A 23,020-nucleotide genomic window follows, 5' to 3' on the forward strand; every position below is an offset into this window, starting at 1 on the left:
CCCCAGCCGATAACAAATGCTTTGCCGTCCTCCACCCAGACAGCCCGATGGGCGTGAATCCTCATTTTTCCACTAACCCACATGCTGAGCGTGCTTTCCAGACTCATCTTTGTTCACTTTGTAGTCACTGGGGCTGATGTGGGGCTGATGTGGGGCTGATGACGGCTGTAGGGGCCGCCGTACCTGGTGTTTTTTCAACTCCTCTCAGTACCTCGGGTTAGCAGTGGATGCGTATCACAGATGGAGAGGAAAATGCTGGCTCTACCGTCGGCAGCGCTTGCCTTTAGTTGACTGAGGGAAGAGTTCTGATAAAATATTGACAGCCACCACCAGAGGGTGCAGCGCTGCCGCTCTGACACTGTGAGTAACCGCAGTAGCCGTGCTGTGCTGTAGCAAAGCTTCGGCCAAATCCTGCACCTTCCAGGTCGGTGGAGCTCCCTGCACAGAGACGCACGGTGGAAAGCAGGATTAAACACCAAAGGCAGTGAAACCAATTGCTTTAAAGAAGGAAAAAAAACAAAACAAAAACACCACCACCAAGGAGAATATCACTTTGGTGCTGCGCACTCAAGGCATTTTGCAGCTTTTCTTGAAAAAAATCCATCATAGGAATACTTTGATCTGCTGCAAACAGCCACTCCCAGAAGGGTTGAGAGACACCTTGTTTCCTTCCTTCCTTTTCTTATCCTGACCCACCAGTCTGGAATGCAGTTCACCTCTGAGCGTTTTCAGACGTATCATTTTCAGAGAGGCTTGCGTGTCACAACACACAGCCGGCGCCCACTTCGCTGCTCACAAAGCCCGCATATGACAGCCGAACAGAGGAGCCCCACACTGCGCCTGACCCTCCCGTGCGTATACACCCTTGCCTGCAGAAGGGGCATAACTGTGTTAGAATAACAAATACTCATCTCACCTTCAACATAGGCAGGACCCGAGACCGCAACATTAAACAACTAGAACCCCGCACTGCTGCTGAGCAGCATTTCAGGCTGATCTGCGCCTGTAGTTCTGCAGCCATACATGACCCTGGCACATCCCGTGGCAACAGGGCTTGTGACGTATCTCCTCCCGCAAAGCTCACTCTGGTGACAGCTAATTGCTTGTTGAAGAGTTAGTGTCCAGCCAGGTAACAATTTTTCAGCTTCTCCAGCTACACAGCAGCACAACGCTCGGTGCTAGTGTACAGGAGAGAGGGACAAAACATGGTGTTCAGAAGAGGCCACAACTTTTTCTAGCCCCGCAGACTAACTTCAACCAGCACAGAAGCTGTTGCTGGATTGAGAGTGAGTCTTCAAAGCCAAACTTTAAACTCTGAATTGCCCTTTAGAAGTGCCCCCATAACCCCATGTACCATAGGCCCGTGGGTGCTTAGTTTGGAGTCACAACTCAACTCCAAAACGCAGTTGGCATTAATCAAAACCATAACGTTGCCCCACCAAAATGGCAAGGGAGTTGAGCACAGCATAAATACACACTTAAAACTGCAGCACAATAAAAATAATACTAATAATAAAAAACCCCAGCATAACCAGCATGGTTTTGTGTGATTTAGCTGAAGATGGCCCGAGGGAGGAGATGCCACACATTCCTGAGCAGGATGCAAGGAACTTTCAGTCCCATTGAGTTCAATGGGGCTTCAGTCAGGCTGTGTCTCTGCTGTGGAAAGGAACAGCTTAACGCAGCGTCGTGGGGTTCCTCGGTTTTTGTCTCTGAGCAACTCCTGGCAAAGCCGCTGGTTAGTAAGTGAAAACACACTTTTTCCAGCACCAGGACAGCAAAAGCCGTACCTGGATTTGGCTTCTTTCCTTTTCTTTCTCTTTTTGTTGTTGCCACGATCATGATAGATTTGCCTGGCTGGCTCCTTGACTGGGTGCTGACTTTACAAAAAAACACGTTGAGCTACCGAAGCGCGGGAAGAGCAAGGGGGCTGACCTTGGAGGGGGTTATTTCCCTTCAGTGGGACGGCTCCGCTCGCAGCTCGACTCCGGCGAGCAAGCGGCATTCAGTGCCGGCCCAGCAGCTGCCATGCAGGAGGTCTGTCCCTCTGGGCAGCTGCTGCTCATCTGCCTGCAGCTGGCAGCGGAAGTGACATCTGTTCTTGGTCCCAGCTGTGAGTGGTGTGGAGGTGCCAAAGCCCCAAACGCCTCAGTTCTCCATCCAGCAGCGAGGAAGGGTTTTTGATGCCAGACCACGGCCTGGCTTGCAGGGGAAGGGAGCGGGAGGGAGCGGGGGGATCGTCTCCTTCGACGATGGTGGGCTGGAAGGAATGGAGAGGGAGTGACGAATGAAAGAACAAGTAACAGAAGTAGGGGAAAGGATGGGAGAAGAGCGCGGGAGAAGACAGGGATGGCTGAAATGGAAAGGAAACATGAATTTTGAAGTGACAGGGCCAGCGTGAGGCAAGGAAACCAAAAGAAGGAGGCAGAACAATGAAAAAGGAGATGCAGAAGTAGCAACAAATAACTGTCTAAGGGAGGTGATTAGCTAAAATGGCTGGTGAATAGGGAAACGCTTTATTGAGCTGCCGTCTTGGGCACTACCGAGCCTGGAAGGCTTTCCTGCCCCCAGCCCTTAGCGCATCGTGCCAGTCAAGGGGTCTCCCCTGCAGATTTTGCCATCTGGAGGAGCTCTGGTATATTCTGTCTTGCCTCCTTGCTTCTCCATCTTATTTAAATTCACATCACTTTTTCTTCATCCAAGTCTCTTATTCTCTCATTTATCTTTGTAACTGTGTTATAATTCACTTGCTGTGGCATTTTAACTGAATTATAATTTCAGTTTCTGAGACAGGGATATGTGCAGGATGAAGGACAAGATCTGTTTCAATCTAAAGGTTGAAAAGCATACTTAAATTAACCTGGGAATAAACAGCTTGAGGAATGCCACTTTGTTCCCCAGGTTGGCATATGCAAGCTGAGTATACTCTATCATAAATGTACTTTCACAGTTGGGACTGTTTCCTCAGCACAGGCACTGAAATTGTGTTTTTCAGATCTCAAAACTAATTGAGTATTCCTGGAAGAAATAACTAAGGAGAACGTATATTCGACAAGTGCTTTACAGCCCTGTCAATCAAAATCAGCTTACACTGGGAAAAATGTGATGTCAGTGACCGCTTCTTTCCCCCGGTGCTTGCCAGAAGCACAAGACAAACTGAACTGTGAGAAATAACCAGGGTGAGGAATGGGCTGAGGGAGACAGAAATCATAAAATCTCACCAGTCCCAAGTCCAAAGTGCAGGCATTGGGGACACAAAGATTTGAACCCATTCTGATACTTTGCCTTCACATCTTACTGTGGGCTCCCCGGGAGGGGCATTAGTTACCGAGTCGGGTGCCATTCCAGATTATTCAAAGCCTGATGTTAAAGATTGCATTGATTGAATTGGGCAGGAATAATATAGGCAGTTTCTTAAGTTTCTCAGAATTCCTATCTTCAAAACTGGCTTTAAATGACATAGTTACAGCTGAACTCCTTTTTATATCACAATTATATATTACTATAAGATAAAGATATATATTTATATCTTAGTATTTCATAATGGATTTTACCAATGGGAGCCCTTAAAGATATTATTCTTTTTACAAGTCTCAGCAGCTCTCCCTGCTTAAGTGAGAATTAGTTGTCGTTTTCGTAAGTGATCTTTGAAACAAATGAAGAAAAATCCTCCGAATACCTTTCTCTCACTACCCACAGGAAGAGAAAAATTGACCATCTAGTGAACTATGCATCTGAATTAATCAATATAATGACTACTTATTTACGAGTTTTTCCCCAGTCAGACAGGAGTAAGACTAGTGCATCTGTCATATGGATCAGAAAGAATAATCAGAAATCTTGAAAAACGTAAGGCCAACGCACTACTAATACCCTGAAGGGCTCAATCCATCCCACAACACACCGTTTTTACAGCTTCCAGCCATTTTTATGGCCAGGGCAAAGGTAGCTCTTGCGCACAACCCTGGCTCCTACAGGAACTCTGTTAACATGAGGCCGTTCCTGAACCCCCAAACCTTTCTTAACAGGACCAGAGGGAGGCTTTGTCTACAAAGACACATGCAATGGCCGCACATCTTGGTGGGTGCTTCCTAAGATGAACCAGCATTTTCTGGATCAAAGTTACAGATGAAGAGGAAGGAGATACGAGACTAAAAAGCCTTCGCGTATCTGGACCTAAATGTCCTTTTCTTCAGAAATAAGGCCTCTGCAGCAAGTGTCTGAGATGGGGAGGAGAACAGAGCAAACAATGACTCTTCCCTGGTGACCCACAGCCAGGACAAACTGCTGTAGCAACTGAAAGTGCTAAGCAGAAAATGGGAACCTTACACGTCTCTGGAAACTTCTGTTTGGATGGCACCTAGAACAGCAGTACATTAGTTATCAGGATGTGCTAAAAGCTCCATTGTGCTATTTTAAAGTCAACTAGAGTTATGCCACCGATTACAGTAGGGTCACATCTCACTTTGTTTCTCTTTGCTTTCTGGTTTGGTTTTGGGCTTGTGGTTTATTTGTTTCTTTGTTTTAGTCCCACCATCTTTTGTCCTTTTCATTCTTTCAGCCTTTTTTAGGGCCATCAAGCCATCTTTTTCAAGTTAGGTAGCCTGGAAAGCTAAAGGAAAAAAAAAAATTAACTAGAAACTCTTCTGCCAGCTGATCTCAGACAAATGAAGTGATTTAGTTTTCAGATTTTGTACGAAGCCGGTTGGTTTCAATACACACAGCTAATTCTCTCCACTTTGCAGTTACAAGAAGGACTTCTGGGGCCATATTCTGTATTCTCTTTTCTGAGGAACACTACCCAAGGAATACTAATTAGAGTGCTTGAGGAGTAAGGTAAGCAAGGCTGGCAGAGTCTGAGCTCTTATTTACTCTGTGTTATCTCTGTCCAAATGTTCAAAGCAATATGGGTGGTGACTGATTCGCTAGTTAAATTCAAAACAGCATGTGTGTATGAGAGGCTGCCAAGTTTCTCATGTGTATTGCTATTTGTGAGAAGCTACGCACAGACAAAAAACCCAATCATCCAGTTTCTTAATTTCACTTTGTATCTTTATTTCCATTGTAAGTATTAACAATAATCCAAAAGGCCATTTAAATTTGGTTTGGATGCACAATAGCAGTAATCACAGTGCATTTTTATTTTTTTTTACTGCAGTTCTGGTATTTTGTGATCTGTTTTAGTAGTTCTGTTGTTTGCATATTTGCTTCCAGCAAAATAGATGTTTCAGTGTTCACACATTATTTAAAGACTCTTAACAACAAAAAAATCCATAATACAATGATTAACAGTACACTAATAAAGCTTATTATCTTCCATTTAAGATTAGTACTAAGTAAGTATCAGGTTTGATGACCTGATACTTGCTTTCTGTTGTGTAGTGTCTGTTCTCTTTTCCAAATAAGTTACTAAACAACCATAATACCATTTTTCATTACAGGAGTTCCTGCCAATAACATTTTTAACGGGATTGAAGGAGGTGAGTACAGCCACCCTACAAAGTAAAAGGTTCTGTTTAAGCAAACCAATGCTAAGGCAGTATCACAATGTATAAACCAGAGTGGAAAGAAAACGTGAAGGATTTTCTAAATTCACTTGCTTATCATTTGGGGAAAGCACATCACGGATTGTATTTTAGTCTTCAAGTGAAGAAGAATCACAAAATACACTCAGAGAGACATCTTCCATCGTGTCTTTTAAAAGCCTGTGAGATGAATTCCTTCATCAAATTTATTTATGTAAAAACAAATGCAGAAAACTTATTTGTGAAAGCTGTCCTGTTAAATTATGAATACCAGTAATAAATTCTTTAGCTCCTCATTTATTTGTGTACTCTGTATACAAACAGACAGAGTATATACATGAATAAAATATGCCTATTGTATAGCCGTACACAGAGCTAATACGAATGCCTATGTTGTACAGTGTCAAAAAAGGACAAATTATTAAAGTAAAGAGGAGGGAGAAGCAAGGAAGCAAGCAGATGATGCACAAGAACTTTATTAGTTGTCTTAAGATGACCTTGGTGTGGAAGAAAACGTGCGCTTTGGATCTAGAACAGTCTGGTAACAACTCTTATTTTACTGTGCCATGACAGAAGCCTGGGATCAGCAGCAGCTTCTAAAATGGATTTAAAACAGAGACAGACTTGGTGGAATGGAAGGAGACCAAGCATGGGTCATTGTATCCTAAGTTTTGTCTGAGCACCAGAGGGAGTGAAACATGGTGGGAGTAAGGGGAGGACTGCTGGTTTCTGAGGGAAACTTCCTCAGCAGGAGAATGGAATTCCTCAGTCTGATGTGCAGAGGGACAAGTGTTTTCAGTGACGTCCTCTTCTTGTACCGCTCGTAATGGTTGTGATGCTGGAGATACTCCCCATAATAACCCTTCACCGTTCACTCTCCCAGTCCCAACCTTCCACCCTTGAATATCACCGTGGCGTACATTTGAACTCGGAACACCCACTTCACTACTGCTTACACATGCTAACCAGCGAGAGACGAAAATTGGGTTCTTGCAGATGAACCGACAGATCGGGTTGTGAAACATGTTTTTGGGTCTTAACTCCTCTCTTTTCCTTTAAGCACACATGCACATACACGCAATTGCGCACACACAGGGAGTCTGTGTGACACAGTGCTCAGAGGAGCTACTGGAGCACGTTGAGAAGGGATTAACGTGGGGACTGGAAGCAGTGCAGCACCACGGGCTGCTACGGCCAGAGCACACCGCACCTGGAAATCGGGTTTAGCGCCTCCTTGTCCTCATGTACATCTTTTCTTTGATTCGAGGTGACCTTCATTCCATGGAGGACGGGGACACTTCTTGCAATGTATGTTTCTGCTGACGTCAGGAAGGCTACACTGTGTAATGAACTCCACATTCACTGCCAGGTAGAGCAGCAATTTTAACGTAATTTCACATAAAGAAGATGAGCTGTGCCTTAAAAATATTTTACCTTAAATTTCATTCACGCAGTCCCAGAGTACAACACACATACACGGGTTAAAGAACTCTCCATGGATGCTTTGGTGTCCTCCGTGCACCTTTTTAAACGATCAATACCTCAAAAAACCATTTCAGTATCATTCCTCACAGAAGGCACACAGTGTATCTCAAAATGATTTGTATTTAATTTCACACTGCATACATAGGATCAGACATGCATGTTAAGTATCAAAAATATGCCATTAAAAGATCTTAATATTAAATATCATAAATCCAGAGTTTTCATCAAAGGGTAAAATTATTCAAGACCTTTGGTGAACGGATGCTGAAAAAAAAAACACTTCCAAAAGCTACACGTGATTTCTGGTTTTATGCTACCAAGATCTGCCCAATCAGCTCCGGGTTTCTATCCTTTATTAATGCCATGATAAGAGCAGCAGCAGAATTTACTGTCTCCTGAAGCAGCAAATGATCCTGGGGGGGAAAAAAAGGAAAAAAAAAAAAAAACAGAGAAGAGAAAACAGTGTGTTAACAAGTGGAAAAAGTGAATATTAAAATCAATTTTCAAGTATGCAGAATTACCATATGAATGTTGAAAAAAACCCTCAACATTAATTTGTACTTATTAGAAGAAGTTCTAAACCCTACATTTTAAGGAAACATAGTAACATCAGAGTATCCATTTCCAAATCTCTACAATGATTTAAAAGCAAAAATTATTTTTTAAAAAGCAGTGTATTTTAACTGCTAGAATTAATGCCATCTATCTCGAGACCACTGAAACATAAGCTTGATTCTGTCACTTGCTTCCTAGTTGATTTTCGAAATCTAGAAGGTAGTAAAAATTTGGGGTTTGAAAACAGAAGAACAAAATGGAGGATTTAAGTGAGTAGCATGGTTAAAGACCTGCAACTTTAAGCACCTCCCGAATCCCATCTGTAGCCTACAAACTACTTAAACTCACAAAGGCATTTACGCACTGAGACTTGAGCCATTTAGGCTGATCTTTGTATCAAATAACTTTAAAAAGCAGTCTGGTTTTGATAGGCAAGTATAGAGACCAACACAGGAAGAAGTAATAAAATGAGACTTTGATTCCGTGTTTCTGACTAAGCACTCCAACTCCGGTTTGAAAGAGTCCTTTGTCTAATTGCCAAGTTTCCTTAATTGTATTGACCATAAAATGTCAGCCTCTTGCTACCACTAACATTTTCATTTGCGCACTGGGAAAATACCAGTAGGTGTAGCCAGGCACAGACACATCCCAGGAGAGAGAAACAGGAGGGAACCGTTTCTGTGAAGCAGGGGAGGAAGCAGAAAGGTCTGCGGAACTCGAGGGAAGATTCTAGAAGAGTTTCAAACACACATGGGGAGCTACAAAGCGAAAGCAAGAGCCACTCTCCACAGCCATGATGGATAAACTTGGAAGCAATAAACTTAACGGAACTTACACCGGGATATAAGATGTCAGGAAAGGCATTTTAACCAGCGGACAGTGGAACAGGTTATTGGACAGGTCAAGGAAACTTATTGTTAGGGTCCTCGAACATAACAGGAGACCCACATAGACAGAAAACACCAAGCAGGTTCAGCTTCCTGCCTGGGGCAGGAGATGGAGCAGTTAAATTCTCTATCTTTACACCACCATTTTTCCAAGATGCTGCAACAAGGCAGATTTAAGAAACTTGTATTAACAGAGAAAGAGGAAACAGTTTCAACAGCTTATACAAAAAAGTAATGGAAAAACTGCTTTTTAAGGAATGAGGCTACTGCTGAAGGGATCCATTATTCAGCCAGCACAGAGGGGAGCTGCAGACTAAGAAGCTGGGGTTGAAGGAAAAACTGAATGGAGAAAGGTGTCCCTGGAACACTTTCAAAGTTGAAGTGGGTCCAGAGGAGCGCCGCAAAAATGATCAGAGAGGTGGAGCACCTCCCCTACTAGGACAGGCTGAGAGAGGTGGGGTTATTCAGCCTGGAAAAGCAAAGGGTCCGGGGAGACCTTACAGAGACCTTTCAGCACTTTCAAAAGGCCCATAAAAAAGATGGGGACAAACTTTACAGCAGGGCTTGTTGCAACAGGACATGGGATAATGTTTTTTAAAATAAAAGAGGGTAGATGTAGACTGGATATAAGGAAGAAATGTTTTACAATGAGGGTGGTGAAACACTGGAGCAGGTTGCCCAGAGACATGGTAGATGCCTCATCCCGGGAAACATTCACTGTCAGGTTGGACAGAACTCTGAGCAACTTGATCTAGTTGAAGGTGTCTCTTCTCATTGCAGGATGTTGGACCAGATGACCTCTGAAAAGATCCCTTCCAAACCAAAGCGTTCTATGATTCTGTGATAATGTTCTTATTAACTTGGTGCTTTACCTAAACGACAGGGAACGTGCCAGAGAAGCAACGGGTCAGAATTAGAAACAGCTACTTTATACCTGATTCTTTCATTATTCCTGGAAAGCGGTATTTATATTTGACCAGAATTTTATCCTAAAAAACCTGTCAAATAAGTAAACTGTCACAATTCGTAACCCCCAAAAGATTCCACTCCTCACAAATTCATGTTACATACACTAATACGCAGTAAAATTATTTATTAGTGTTCTAAAACATTGTCGAAGGGTGAAAATGTTTACCACAACCCCGTCTTGCTGTTTACTGAGTGACACCTGGCGCCCAGTTAAGCAAGGAGTGCACGAGCGTACTCAGCTCCTGCTCCTCCAGGACCTTTTGTCAAGGGCTGAGGGTACAAAAAAGAACTCACTCAGGACCCATCACCCCGCTTTGGCAGGGGGTTCATTCCCTCGTTTCCCACGGCTATAAACCGGTGTATAATGCACAAGGAGAGCGCAAGTCATGCGCACACACCCACTCAGACAGCAAACGCCGCAGTCGCTTTCAAGATCCAGCAACACAGCTCCTGCTACTCAGCAACACCAATCTCTTTGCGCCCCTCACCTCGTTCTGCTCAGTTTGACTTGAGAAGTGCTTCACAATTACAGACACTGTTTTCCAAATGGGCTTCCAGCCATATCTAAAGTTGGCTGGAGGTGTATTTTATTTTTTTCCCCCATTTCACAAAAAAAGAAATAAAATACACCTGGCCAGGAATGCTCTTAATGTTTCTCTCAATAAATCTTTCCACATCCTCTGTTGGTTACTGGATTCAGTACACATTCCTTTGCAGTAATAAATTATTTAAGTTTTTGAACATAAAAGGAAGCAAGAGAAAGAAATTTAACTTCCAGACAAAAGACTGAAAGTGACCCTGCAAGATTCCTTTAGACTGAAAAAAAGCTTTTTCTAAAGCTAAACTTAAGTCTTTAGTGCTAATTTCCATGTTCTGAAGGAAAGACATGCAAAAAATTATGAGTTGTATTTGTAGTGCAGACAATGCGGCACAGTAACGGGTCCAGAAACCTGCACGCACGCAGCAGCGGTCTACGAACCACCCTGCAATGGACTGGGGAATTGCAATTTGTTCAAAAAGAGAAACACAAGAAGTAAGCAGCCCAAATTAAAATGCATTTGCAAGTTTTACAGTTACTTCACTTCTAATAATCTGATTATTAATACTATCCTAAGCCTCCAGGAAACCAACTGGTTCTCGTCTTTCTTACACCCAATCAATACAACGGCAGGAACGATGAACTGTCAGACACGAGTGGATTAGTCCCTGTAAGTCCGTTTTTTGAAAAAAACCAGATGTGTCTTCTTTAAGTGTATATACAGTATCTTATTGAAGTTCACAAGAATAATAGAAAAAAATTACTTTATACAGTTACAGTTGACAGTTAAATGACAATGAAACATACAGAGAAGATTTCAACAGGGCGACTTCCTTTAAAGCATTTATGATAGGGATCACTCATTTTTAGACTTATGCTGTTGCTCCTTCCCAGTAACGCTGTCTCAGACCAGTCTCGGGGTCACCTGTGCCTTAACAGTCTGCCAAGTGCAGGAGAAATCGGTGCACAGAGGTCAAGTACGGGCCGATTTTAACTTGCTTTATACTCACAGTCTTACTGGAAAGAGGCAGTAAATGACACAAAGAACTGGACTTTTCCTGGAATTTCAAAATCAGTGTATATCCTGTATATTTCTGAGAAACAAAACTCGCTCCTATGCTAGAAATCATTATTGTAGTATCCGAGAGTCATAGCCTGTGTGTAATTTATAAGTTCTGTTGATCATTTCTAGTCCTTACCAAAAAGAGAATGGAAAAAGAAATTCTAACACACACACAAATTCTGACAGAACGGTTAAGTTATATCTGAAGTATTCTTTCCTCTCCTCTGAATTCTGCTGGGAATTTATTTCATTTCAGGCCACGCACGTAAGCAGGTATTTACAATGTACCACAATGACACTTAGTTTTTTCCTAAGTAGTTGCACGTAATGTTATTCCAACAGTATTTACGAGGAATATTAAGAATTAACATGACAGAATTCAACAAGTCAGGAAAGAAGAAGAATCTTATGGGTCTTTATTAATTTAAACAAATAAATGAACCCTTCAAGTGCCCCGGCTAAACCCTTAAAACACCCATGTTTCTGACACCAGTGCTGACTGCAGCTGATGGTGTCTACAGGGAGGCTTCAATAAGGATGCCAGGACAAAAGCAATACACCAGCCCTAGCTCCACAGGCCTCCGATCCTCTTTTACGTTCAATGGTACAGTACTCAATCTTTCAAAAAATCTCATTATTAGTCGCAGGAAGTCAAATAATCAAGCAGAACCAGGTCTCAACACGTCTAACTGCCTAACACGTCTAACTGCCTGACACGTCTGCATATATTGTAACCACGATAAAAACCAGGATGTAAGAACAAAACCATCAATACGAATCCTCACGGGAGCTGCCAAGAGCTCTCGCGTGTTATTGCCCACCCACTGCTCGGTGTTGTAAATTCCGAGCAGAGAACATACTTCAGCACGCTAGTCAGTGAGCGCACAGCCCTGCACACGCTGGATGGAGCACGCATGAAGAGTTCTTTCCCCGTTGACCAAATCCTTAAAAAAGACTGTGACATTTAAACAAGGCTCAGGGGCAGTAACTAATTTAATGGATTAATGACTGAAGTTCCACATGATCAACTGGTGTGCCATGATCCCCGCTAAACCATTGTGATACTCACTGTCTATTCATTTCATCCAGTTGACATAAATGAGTCTCTTGTAAAAAGAAAAACCAAAAACCCCTAACATTTCTTGGCCATTAATAAATAGCATTTTTTATTGTTTGAACAGATGATTAACTACATTTATAAGCTAAAAACAAAACTTTTACCACTTTATATTTATGTACTTTGGAAAAGAAAGCACTCAGAAACACTGCCAACCTTATAAACCATAAATCCACATAACAGCACTTTGATTCCAAAATAAAATATCCACTTTGTCTGTTATTAAATAGTAAAAATATTCCAACATACCCATATTGTGTGACGGTTGTAACTCATACTCACAATTTATTTGATGTAGAGTTACTGACTGTAGGGGTTTTCTGGTCTGCAGAATAAGACTGTGAACGGCTATAGGGACAGAGTTAGAGTTGTGTTTGGAATATGCAATCTGATATTTTACAAATGTGCATTTATTTAAGAAACTGTGAGGATATCTGAATATTTACTGACGTTCCCCTAACGATTCATTTCCTTGCTTCAATCTGTTTAGGATTTTTTTTTTTCTTCCCCAGCTGGACCTTCACATACACGCGTTTCAATTTACGTATGTACTAGTTCAGTTTAAGCATAGCTTGAAAAACACACGCTACCCTTTTTAGCTCCAAAAAAATTGCCTCTGCAGGTATTACCTCTGCCCTGTACTGCACCCCTCCAAAAGAATAAAAGAGCTGCGTTCCATTATTCGCACTCTGTTACGCTGTAACGCTGTTTGACCTTCCATTTAATACAGTTTTTAAAAATTAATAGAATGGTAACGTTAGCCCTGATTATATGGCTGATGGGAAACCTTAAAACACGATATAAAGATGCTGCTGAACTTAGGGAACACCACCAGTAGCGTGGTTACGTTTGTACCCCCTCCTGCCCTGGCTGCCCCATTGTAAGCCCGCGCCCCGGCACAGTTCTGGCTTTGGCCAGTGACCATATTCCCAGACAATGGCTGGGGAACGGTCAGGGGGCAAGCACAAGCCAGTGACTGCTCCCAAGGGACAGGCTGAATGAGGCCACCCTCTTTCCGGAAAACAAGAACTCAGCCACGCGGTCATGAGGCGTGCTGTGCCTTTTAGCCCTAGGACAAGAGAACCATCCCTGGTCTGGTTTACTTACCAGCACAGATGTAGCCTCAGTATCGCTGGGAAGTGACAGCTCTGCCTTCCTCTCCACATCCAAATGCATCGAGAATACAGAGACTGACAATCAGATAATCCCCTCCAGAATGAGGCACAAATCCCATGTAGCTACCACAAACAGTAATTTAAAAGAAGATGAACGGCTCTGTGGAGAGTATTCCCACCAAAACAGAGCAGAATAGGGGGATGAACCACACTGGCAGGCAGCACATATGCTGTATTACACATTTCTGCCACCTTACGGAAAGGATCGCGTGATGGAGCACCCCCAAGGGTGGGCTTGGGTGCACACAAGGCATGACTGGAAAAGGGCTGAAATAGTCTGTGTTCTGGCAAGCATCTCACAAAAGGCTGCATTAGCAGTACAAGAGGAGCTCCACCGGATGCTGTAATTTATACTAAACCTACACCAGGTGTCTCCAAAACTCACCTGATGTCACATACTGATAGCGTTTTATTTGCACTCAGAGAAACTGAGTAGAGAATCTAGCCTCAGAAACCTCAATACTTGGAATTTTCTTCTTCAATTAATATTTTTCATTTTAAAAGACAATCTGAAGAGGGACTGAGGTCCTTCCACTCCCAGAAATCAGTTGTATAATATGGTTTGGTGTTTAATCTCACCATGAGGAATTCTCTAATAGATTCACGAAGAAGCATTTCCTCCTACTCAAGATATGTGGTTGCATGCATCTACATATTAAAGCAACCTCAACTTCTCTAACAGTACAAATTAATCTGAAGTCTCCCTTCTTAAAATGCTTCCACGTACATTTTTTATCCATCTGCCACAGGATCTATTGATAAGTGACATCTCATACATAATATCAATGCAGCAATTTACCTCAGTAAGAAGATAGCTATGAAGATTATTTGAAAAGATAGGGAAACTATTTCTCTGAATATTTTTAGGTTTCCTTTCAAGTAAAACATAAATAATTAAGGTAGCATTTGAGTTCAGATAGGTAGCTGTGTTCAAAATTAGTTCAAGTAGGTTTATATCTGAACCTCTGAACACACAGCCTTGCTTTCTTTCTGAACTAAGAAAATGCAATCAATTCTTCATTAATGGACACTCTTCAAAACAGAACTAACTCTGAAATCTAGGTACTCAGGATGCAAAGAGGATTGAGAAAAGAGATGCAAAAAGAGATGAGTGGCACTGGAAGAACTGTGCCAATGGAGCCTACTAGACCTCCCAGTTAATGAAGTCGGATAGATCTGAGTCAATTCCCTGCAGTTAAACGATTGTAAATCCATGCTACAACCTATCCAAACCTCGATAAATATGGCAAACTGTACTTTACCTGTACGGTCGTATCTCCTGTACCACTGATCAACCATGCCTCTTACAGTTTGTCTTAAGAAAACGGAGAGCCATCAGCATTTGAAGTGACTGTGTGGGTACACCGAGGGCCGGCAAATAGTTTAAATCTTCTGGAGGTTGCTATTGTGAGTATCTTTTCACCTAACATTCACAGATCTAAAACTGAAGGTACACATTGGGCTTTTGTTAAAGCCCTAACAAAACAACACAAACAAACAAAAACCCTTTCCCTAGTATGAACAGAACAGGCACAATTCCCCCATATCAGCAGTTTTAAAACAGCTCCATCTGCAAGGATGTAGGTGACCAGGGTTCAGTTCCCTTCTTTGGACACCCATTCCACATAGAGTCACTGTGTCACAACAGAAGGATGACAAGACTCCAGCCCAGATGCCAGTCCAGACACTTGGGAAGCAAGTGAAAGCTCTGTTCTAACTTCTGCTCCAAAAGTTTGTTCATTTGATGCAAAATAGACAAACGGTGTTTAGAACAGACATGAGCTCGGTGCCAATGCCTCTGTTATTTGCAGACCTTGGCTTTGTATTTCCTTATTGTTGTCCTCTCCAAGTCTTTTTTTTTTTCTCCCCTGTAAGGAAAACTGTTGGCATGATCATACTGAATAATCAATAAAACTTCCTGAACCAAAAAATTCTCTGAAGAGCTTGGTATAAAGAACGTTTTCAGCACATTCAATCATTGCAGCTTAAGCAAGAGTTCTCATTCAGCACTTCGCACTATCTGATCGAAGCTCTTGGCAAGAGCGACAGCACAGCCATCTTTCCCTGCAAGTTGTTCAAAAAGCTACCTAATGCTTGAGCTAGCAGCCAGTTCCGCCACCTGTATGTACAAAAATACTGGCAGAAATAAGCCACTTAACAGATGTGGTTGTCTGCAAAAGCATATTATGTGTTTGAGGTTTCTTAGAGGTGGTCTCTTAATACAGTATGTTACCAAATAAAACTATTATATGAAATGTAGTCATGTTAATATATGTTACTGCACTACCTACAGGCCCTACGAGGCATCACTGTGGTAACCCTGTGAAACACACCGTAAAGGTTTTTAGGGGGAAGGAAAAAACGTTTCTTACTATCAATAAATGAAAACTGAAACGCTCCTGAGGCCCAGGAGACTTGTTTTCTTCTCTGACAACCAGCACTGCAAGCTGCTGAACATCTAAAATCAGGCTGAAGTCGAGCGAAGCTGCAGCAACTCTCTCCTCTTGTTTCAGAAAGCTTTGGATCGATCTGATGGCAACAACAAATTCCCGTGTGAGTGGGACTTCAGCCTTCCACGCGGCAGCAGCGTATAACAGCGTCTCCTTCAGTGTGTTATGTGTGGTGGATCCTCTGCCGCCTGTTCCACTGTGAGAGTCTGTCAATACTCTGACGGGCTGCAGCGCTCAGTTTTGCAGGCGGCCAGGAACACGTCGCAGACCCACCACACACACACGCCCACAGAAGAACGGGGTTAAGTAGCGCTGGCCTCCTGCAGCACGTACCACCCCATCACGCAAATCACTTGCAGACTGCTGCAGTACACCAGGCACCCAGCAACGACAGAGCGGCTACACATCACATACGAATGCATTCGACACGTGGGACGAGTAGCTGAGCAAAAGCAGTTGAGCACAGTTTAGATGGTTTTCTATTCGAGGCTGAGACATACACATCTTCAAGCTCAGTGTCACTTGATGACTAGTGTTTTAGCCTTGGCCAGCAGTGAGTAGGGAGGCAAAAATGTGTGTAGAGGTGGAACAAGCTGGGAGAAAGGAGAAAAGAAGAAGCAACAGAGATAAAACATTAGGCACACAACTAGCTCCATCCTCAAAATACAAAAAGACAAGCCATGGCTAACGATCAGGAGAGATTACTAGCAAAGCCAGAGGATCCACCTGAGAGGCAAACTGGGTCATATACTGCAGGTAAAAAAAGAAGAGTCTTCAAAGAACAGAGTAGGATGTTCTTAGCCAGGGAGATCACAGCTCATCACTGCAATTGTAAAACAAGTAGGTAAGTATCACAAATCTGAATCTTTTTACTTTTAGAGCACTATGACATTGTTACTTAGGATCTGAAAAAAACTACCTAATGGAAGCAGAGAGAGCAATACAGCACCTCATATAAATTTCCAGCAAGAACAAAAAAAGTACATATTTACGGTAAATTTAGCAGAGTATATTTTGATACAGGTTTCCCTTTCTGTCCCATATTATATTAACAACATAGGTTGGTCATTGCACTTCACAAAAAACCACAAACACAGTAGTTGGCAAACATCTAAGTTGCCAATAAGCAGTACAAGATATGAAAGACTTTGGCTATCACAGGTTACAGGATTTTGCACACCAATGTGCAAAAGCAGTTGCAGGTAATTTGTGACATACAATTTGTGATTGTGCTGACCAACGTTATACAGAAAGACGAGGTAACTTATGATTAGTGACTGTAACAAAATGGGAAGGACCTTGAAAAGAATGAGTGATGCATTTGAATCTCCTGGGGGATGCTGAAAATCAGTGCAGAGGGAACGTAAGCATTTTTTCCATTTTCTCAGTCGAAAGTACACTCTTCTTCCCTCCTACAGGTGCTAAATTCATATGGCAGATTATGCATCAGAGACATCCAGCTCTCCAAAATAACAAGCGTTCTTCCATCCATTTCAGTATAAGCGTTCTGTTTAGGCATTCAAACCTTCATTATACAACTCCTACAGACTGTGAATAATCTGAAATACAAGCACACGGCTGCAGTAACTAATTGACTGGAAACATTCCTCCTGATTACAGATAATTTATTTGAGATGATTCAGAGGAAAAACTGTATAACCTACTAAAACACAAAATTAAAACTTCTCCTTTGGGGAAAGAAATAAAGAAAACTCAAGAGATTCTGAGAGGCGAAGTATGTGTACACATATGCTGGGCTACTGTTCACATCCCAGTTTTGTGGCTTCCAAACTTTGGGGATGATAATATCAGTTCAGTGGGGTAAAGGCCACATTCCAATCTTGGTTACAGAAATACAAATCAAAGTAACTACAGTATTATGAGTCCAGTTACTTTGCAGTTGCAGAGGCTAAAATTCAATTTTAAACTGTATTTTCCTACAGAAGACCTAATATGTAACTATTTTTAAACTGGTCTCACAAAATTTCAAAAGCAGCCTTAAACTAACTCATGTATCAGCATTTTAGGCAGAGAGGGGGAGTGGCTGTCCAGAAGTTGTCACTGAACATTTAGTATCACAGATTTGATATCCCGATTTAATACTCTTAATTGAATCTATCTAGTTGCTTGCAAGTAGTTCTCAAGTTGCATCATCTCATCACTCCATCAGGAGGGACTGACTGAAGAATAGATCATAAAAATGTCCTGCTTAAGTTACACATTGAAATTTGAAAACACCCTTGAATTACACCTTAAAATTTAACACTGAATGTCCACCCCACATCTTTCATCTCATCACTGAAATCCTACTTCTTCAATCGCATCTGTGTGATGCTGAGACATGGTTTATGTCCCATCTCTGACTTCTTTTCCTGTCTACAGCTGAGGATCTACAGCCTACTGGAAGGCAAAAAGTATAAATTCCTTACAATTCAAGACTTTTATGTAAGGCCAAGCTAGTCTACTTTTCCAAAAAAATAAAAATATCAGACTGATGAAAAAGCATTCAGAAATGAGACAACTGTTACAAGGGTTTGAGGTTACATCTCTCCTTGGAGAGTAAGAGGAGAGGAGTCAGCAGGGAAAAACCATGTTACAACACAAGTTATTAATAAAGACTCATTCACTTTGTCTCTCACACCAATACGATGTTTTAATACACTAATTTTATAGTAATTCTGATTGTTCTCGACAACCCTTTGTACAAAACATGGACTTGTTTCCTACTCCAAAGCAGTTTTCACGCAGTGCATGTAATAAGCAGGAAAGAAACTTGCATTTCTTGAAATCATAGAATCACAGAACAATTCAGGTTGGAAAAGACCCTTGGGATCATCGAGTCCAACCATTAACCCTACACTACAAGTTCACCCCTAAACCATATCACCCAACACCACATCTAAGCGACACTTGAACACATCCAGGGATGGCGACTAAACCCCCTCCCTAGGCAGTCTGTTCCAGGGTCTGACCACTCTTTCTGTGAAGAATTTCTTCCTAATGTCCAGCACAGAATTTCTTCCTAATGTCCAGTCTAAACTTCCCGCTTTGCAACTTGAAACCATTCCCCCTGGTTCTCTCCCTAATTACCTGTGAGAAGAGACCAGCACCAACCTCTCTACAATGTCCTTTCAAGTAATTGTAGAGCATGATGAGATCTCCCCTGATGAGATGAGCCTCCTCTTCGTCAAACTGAACAGACCCAGCTCCCTCAATCGCTCCTCATGAGTAATTCTAAACACAAATACACTCAAATAAACAGACTCAAAATGGCTGTGAATGGAGAAAGTGTGTTCGCCACTGTCTATTGTTTTCTTTCACGTATGTTGCCTACACCTACAACTTAAGGCTGGGCAGTGTGTCTGAGCAGCACCCTAGGACATGAACTGAATGGATCTCTATCCCGTATGCACAAGGAAATAATAGTAATTTCTAAAAGTGTTGATCCAAACTCTCTATTCATCTTCTCTCTGTTTCTTTGCCCTCCTTAGTTCATAACCTAAAGTCCCAGTGCAAAGAGAGCATGTGCCCTTGTTAAAGTTTCCAGCTAAGCAATGGAAGGAGCGTTTAAATTTTGGAAAAATTAATCCTAGAGGAAAGATGGTTCTGGAGGTCTGGTGGGAGCAGAGGTGCTGAGTTCAGAAAGCAGCAGCAAACAGTGTCCAATCCAACAGACGGGGCAGAGAAAACCCACTAGGAAACCCCTGAGGCAAAGCGCTCTGTTTTCACCGGGCGGCTGAGAGGAACTTGAGCACCAGACACACCGAACCTTTCCGCCAAGTGTGGCTGGTGGTAAGAGATGCCCCGAGCTGAGGGATACAGTGCAATTTTTACAGTTGAAATATCCTCAAACCAGCTAACTTGTTAGCAGCGTGACTGGCACAGCACAAAACATGAGTCAGCACGGACTCATCACACGCGGGCTCACTTTCTCAGCTGTTTTTTGCAGCCCGTCGGTAGCTCATGCTGTGATGGCTGTTCTGAATCTGGGCCCTCACCTGATTATCCCTCCATAGCTTGAATCACATGGAGGAATCTCTCATGCCACCAACCTACTGATTAAAGCATCACACAGCTGGAGGGTAAATAGCTCATTTCCAAAAAAACCTTTTGAGTGCAAGCCCAGTGATAGGAAGGCAGGAGGAGGCCCTTGTAGCTAAACCACAGCAAATAGATAAAGCAGTTAGTACCATTCCTCAGGGTTTACAACTTATCCTTATCCTTACACTTAAAATGCATAATGTTTAGAATCTTAAGGGGACAGACGTGCATGCTTTTAGATTCTAGTTTTCTTTTAGGCTACGAAGGTCCAACTACACCACAAAGGTAGAGCTCACAGATGTTCTCTTACACAAAAATCAGCGTTTGACAAGACAGCTTCTCTTTCTTTCTGCCAGCTAATATCAGCCCAAACCATGCAACAGAATACCTGTCTGTATACAAAGACACTCAAAAAGAATATATATCCAAGTGATAAAACTGTAAAGTAACAAAACCAAATTGTTTTGTGCTTTTAGAAAAAAAATTGGCTATTTTAAAAACCTCAAAACCAGAAAGAAATAGAATAAAAAGAACAAAGAAATAAAGGAATGAGTCTTACTTTAGCAAAAGATTAACTGTAGCCCCCAATTCAGATGTTTTATCGAAAATAAAACAGATGAAATATTGTTAGCTATGAACACACCTCTTTTTATGAGATTAGCATTCAATGTTAAGCTTATTCTTCAGGTATGTTGTATCTTGAGTTGTGTAACTGAAGAGCCGATGTTTTACAGCCTTTCACATTTTCATTTAAATTGCTACCAAAGTTTCCTTCAAAACATCCTAGGCCCATCTTGTGCCTACTTGCAACTTAAATATGTCTGTGACTGCCTGCAAAGATAAGTTCAGTTCTCTCTAGTATCTTCTTGTAACAGGCATTTGATTAAGAAACTATTTATGACAGCTTCCAAGGGCATGACTAAACACGATGGGTAAGAGTTTACCACATCACTTGCGCCTCACTTCAAAATCTGGATCAGCCGAAGCTAACTGAAATCCGTGGGCTAGTGCCATTTTCCTGGTGATGGGCACCAGTCTTTTTTATATGAAAGGGGATTGCCATTCTTCCAAGACAGTAAGGTAGAAGAGCTGCAGAGTGTTCTTGTTTCTCAACGTTCCCAGTAAAAGCTGAATATTCAGCTAAACGTTACTGTTAACAGTGACCTAAGAATCAGGATCCTGGATATCAAGTACATACCTGTATAATTCACCTGCAGGATCTCTGAAGTGTTTTGAAGTACGATAATTGACAATAATATTTTTTTAAAACTCAAATAATTTTGAGGGCTTCATAAAATTGTTGCATATTTTCTGAATATAACTGCTGAAACCAAAAGCAAGCAGTAAGCAGTTTTCGATCTGATACTAATTTTGACAGCAGTTAATCATTACAATCCCTGGACAGAAGACTACAGAGGAAATTTAAAATTATTTTTAAAGGTTATTAATTTTTCATGAAAACTGTGTTGTAATAACAACAGTTATGTTTAAGGTAAACACAGTAGCTTAATTTTGTTGGGTTCTGGTCTTGATACCCACAGTTGCCCAGGAAATAACTCCCATGAAACAGCAGAGTTACTCCAGTGAGAACAGACAGGAATCCAAGCATCCACTGTGTGAGTCCAGCTACTACAGCCTGCAGAGCTGTTATGTCACAGATTGGTTTGGTTAAAAAGAAAAGGAATGCAGCTCTGCTTAAGACTTATCCAGACTTAAAAATCAGTTCAGCTGCTCAGATAAGTTAGGTACTAGCTGAGAACACATCTCCTGGCGCTTCAACTAGAAAGCACAACTTCTACTCTTTCTCTGACTTTGACTCACTCTATTTCCCTTCCAGCTTCAGTATTTGCTTCCAAGTTCGCAGCTGCATTTAGAGCCGCATGGATCTTTGTACATGGGCAATGATTTCACATTGTTCATCTCCTCAGCCTGTACTGATTAGATGAATGTGTGGTTTGGCTTTTCATGGACGTGTTTTAAAAGTTTCCTCTGGACAAAAGAAGTAAACTCCATTGCCACTAATCCCTCTCTTGACTCTGTATCTCTTTTGTCTTCAACAAACTGTATTCCCTTGCGACTGCTCTTGGTTTCAGCTTTTACCCTGCGTGTTCTTCTTCCAGAAATCTGCTGCCTATTCAGTGAGCAGAACTGTGTCTGGAGCCGTATGTATGTGCCACAGCCTCATCTCGTAACGCTCCCGAGTGTCCTCTGTCACGATGTCTTCTTCACATTAACTATTGAGATTAGTTTTCTGTTGTTTACTTGAAGCTTACCTGTCAGGAATTTCCACATTAACTTTTGCTGTTGAATACCCTTTTATATGCTCAAAGCGAGATTCCATTCTCCCAGTCAAACTAATCTACTAATAAACAGAGTTACACGTTCCCTTCAAGGTCCGTTAACAAAATACAGGCTGCCTTGTGCTTGAGACGGACTGTGGAATTGATCCAGCCCGAAGATGGGATGCAAAAATCCTTACCACATATCCTTTTCTTTAAGCAGATCTGACACTAGCAGAAAAGATTTTCTGAATTGTTCAGCCTGAGCTTCATTCGAAAAAATAATACTATCATCATGCCTCATATATTTTACTCTTCTGGTAACACCGATGTTGCAGCACGTGTTTTTACATAATCTGCAGAGCACAATAGAAACATGTATTGGAAAAAAAAACTTCTTGGCTTTCACTCCTCACATTTTTTTAAATACTTTTCTAATCTTTGCTCTCTTTACCAACATTCCTGGACAATATAAGCAACTAGTTCAGTACTTCACAAGAATCCAAAATCTACACTTTCAAGACCTTGCTTTAATATTGAGACTCACTAGGTCCAAACTCACCAGTGAAATCTTCCATAGTGGTAATGCACACATAATGTAGCAAGAGTATTATTCTGATTGACATTTGACTTATTTTTCCATTTTTTTCAAATGTTTTCAATACAATTTATTGGATTCTGTTAGTAGGATGGAAACTTGAAATGTCAGTTTTACTTTGTTTATGACCAATCTCAATAATTCATTTGTTCAAACTGAAATGAAAAAACATGGTTGTATAGGACAGTAATAAATATCCATTAGGGGCATTGCTAATAATTCTGCAACGACACTTAAAATTACTAATCAGGAAGTTTTTTCTCTCTAAAATTCAACCCAAATATCAGAAAGAACATATTTTAAAATGAAGGGCTATTTATAAAATAAAAATGTAATTA

At 41.6% G+C, this 23,020-nt stretch overlaps 1 protein-coding gene across 1 annotated transcript in view; it reads right to left on the minus strand.

Moving 5' to 3' along the window:
- Positions 1 to 7,318: 7,318 nt before the first annotated feature.
- LOC104271445 (isoprenoid synthase domain-containing protein-like) overlaps positions 7,319 to 23,020 on the minus strand; it is a gene marked incomplete at its 5' end in the record, with an annotated part of 42,365 nt that continues 26,663 nt past the window's right edge. The window contains one exon of the mRNA XM_009866111.1: positions 7,319 to 7,423. Coding sequence (XP_009864413.1) covers positions 7,319 to 7,423 — 105 coding nt within the window. The remainder of the gene's footprint in view (positions 7,424 to 23,020) is intronic.

Source organism: Apaloderma vittatum, unplaced genomic scaffold (genome assembly GCF_000703405.1).
Source record: "Apaloderma vittatum isolate BGI_N311 unplaced genomic scaffold, ASM70340v1 scaffold93, whole genome shotgun sequence".
NCBI lineage: Eukaryota > Metazoa > Chordata > Aves > Trogoniformes > Trogonidae > Apaloderma > Apaloderma vittatum.